The following is a 787-nucleotide window of genomic DNA, read 5'->3' as shown; positions in this document are numbered from 1 at the left end:
CAAATGCGGCGAATACAAATGAAATTACAGTTAGCGAAGTGCGCGAATTCTATTGTATATGTACTGAATTCAAATACAGAGCTTTACGACCATTTCAAAATTGCAGTCCTTTTTTACATACTCTGACGGGTTTGTTCTTTACTTCGCTGCATCAATTTCACGACACAAGGGTCCGTGAAAAATGCCTGTTGTTTCCCGAATTTGTCTGTTTGTGCAAGTGGTTAGAAAACTTCTGTGCTCTCAATCCACGAGTATATATTCGCTACAGGATCATTATTATTTACATCGTTAGCAGAATTGAAACTATTGTATCCAAGCTGGTAACTTTAAACAATGAAATTGCTCATTTATCGAATTCTAGGCAAGAAACCATTCTTACGATGGTATGTTACCGCTCTTTCACGAGGGATGTTCTACTTTCTAATCTCCTTCTTTTGTTACGTGTCGATAGCAATCATGTAAGCAAATATCAGTTGTTATCGCAACTTGAATATTCATACCTTTATATGAATACACTATCATGTTTTGATGTAGCAAATGGCATGTTACAGAGCTTTTATGATCTTTTGTTTTTGACATTCACATCTTTTTTCACCAAATTTAGGTTTTCACATGCTAAATCATTGGATGCTTGGGATAAGAAGATGAGCATCAACTACATAAACAAAAACAGAATATGTCTGGAAGTGGTTTTTCAGCATCCCAAGAGTTTCAAATCTGTGCTGAAGAAAAGCATTGAAATGATTTTAAATCTAAAAATACCTAAGGTGGCAGAATACCAGGAGCT

General features: G+C 35.5%; 1 protein-coding gene across 1 annotated transcript; it reads left to right on the top strand.

Annotated features, from left to right (window-relative positions):
• On the top strand, window positions 1–787 carry VCUG_02733 (uncharacterized protein; the record flags this gene model as incomplete). The annotated part of the gene is made up of 1 exon (XM_008077551.1): window positions 1–787. A coding segment is annotated over one exon (787 nt), but the record flags the coding sequence as incomplete, so codon positions are not given.

Source organism: Vavraia culicis (assembly GCF_000192795.1).
Source record: "Vavraia culicis subsp. floridensis unplaced genomic scaffold supercont1.229, whole genome shotgun sequence".
In the NCBI taxonomy this organism is placed as follows: domain Eukaryota; kingdom Fungi; phylum Microsporidia; family Pleistophoridae; genus Vavraia; species Vavraia culicis.
This window is presented reverse-complemented; position numbering and strand designations above follow the sequence as displayed.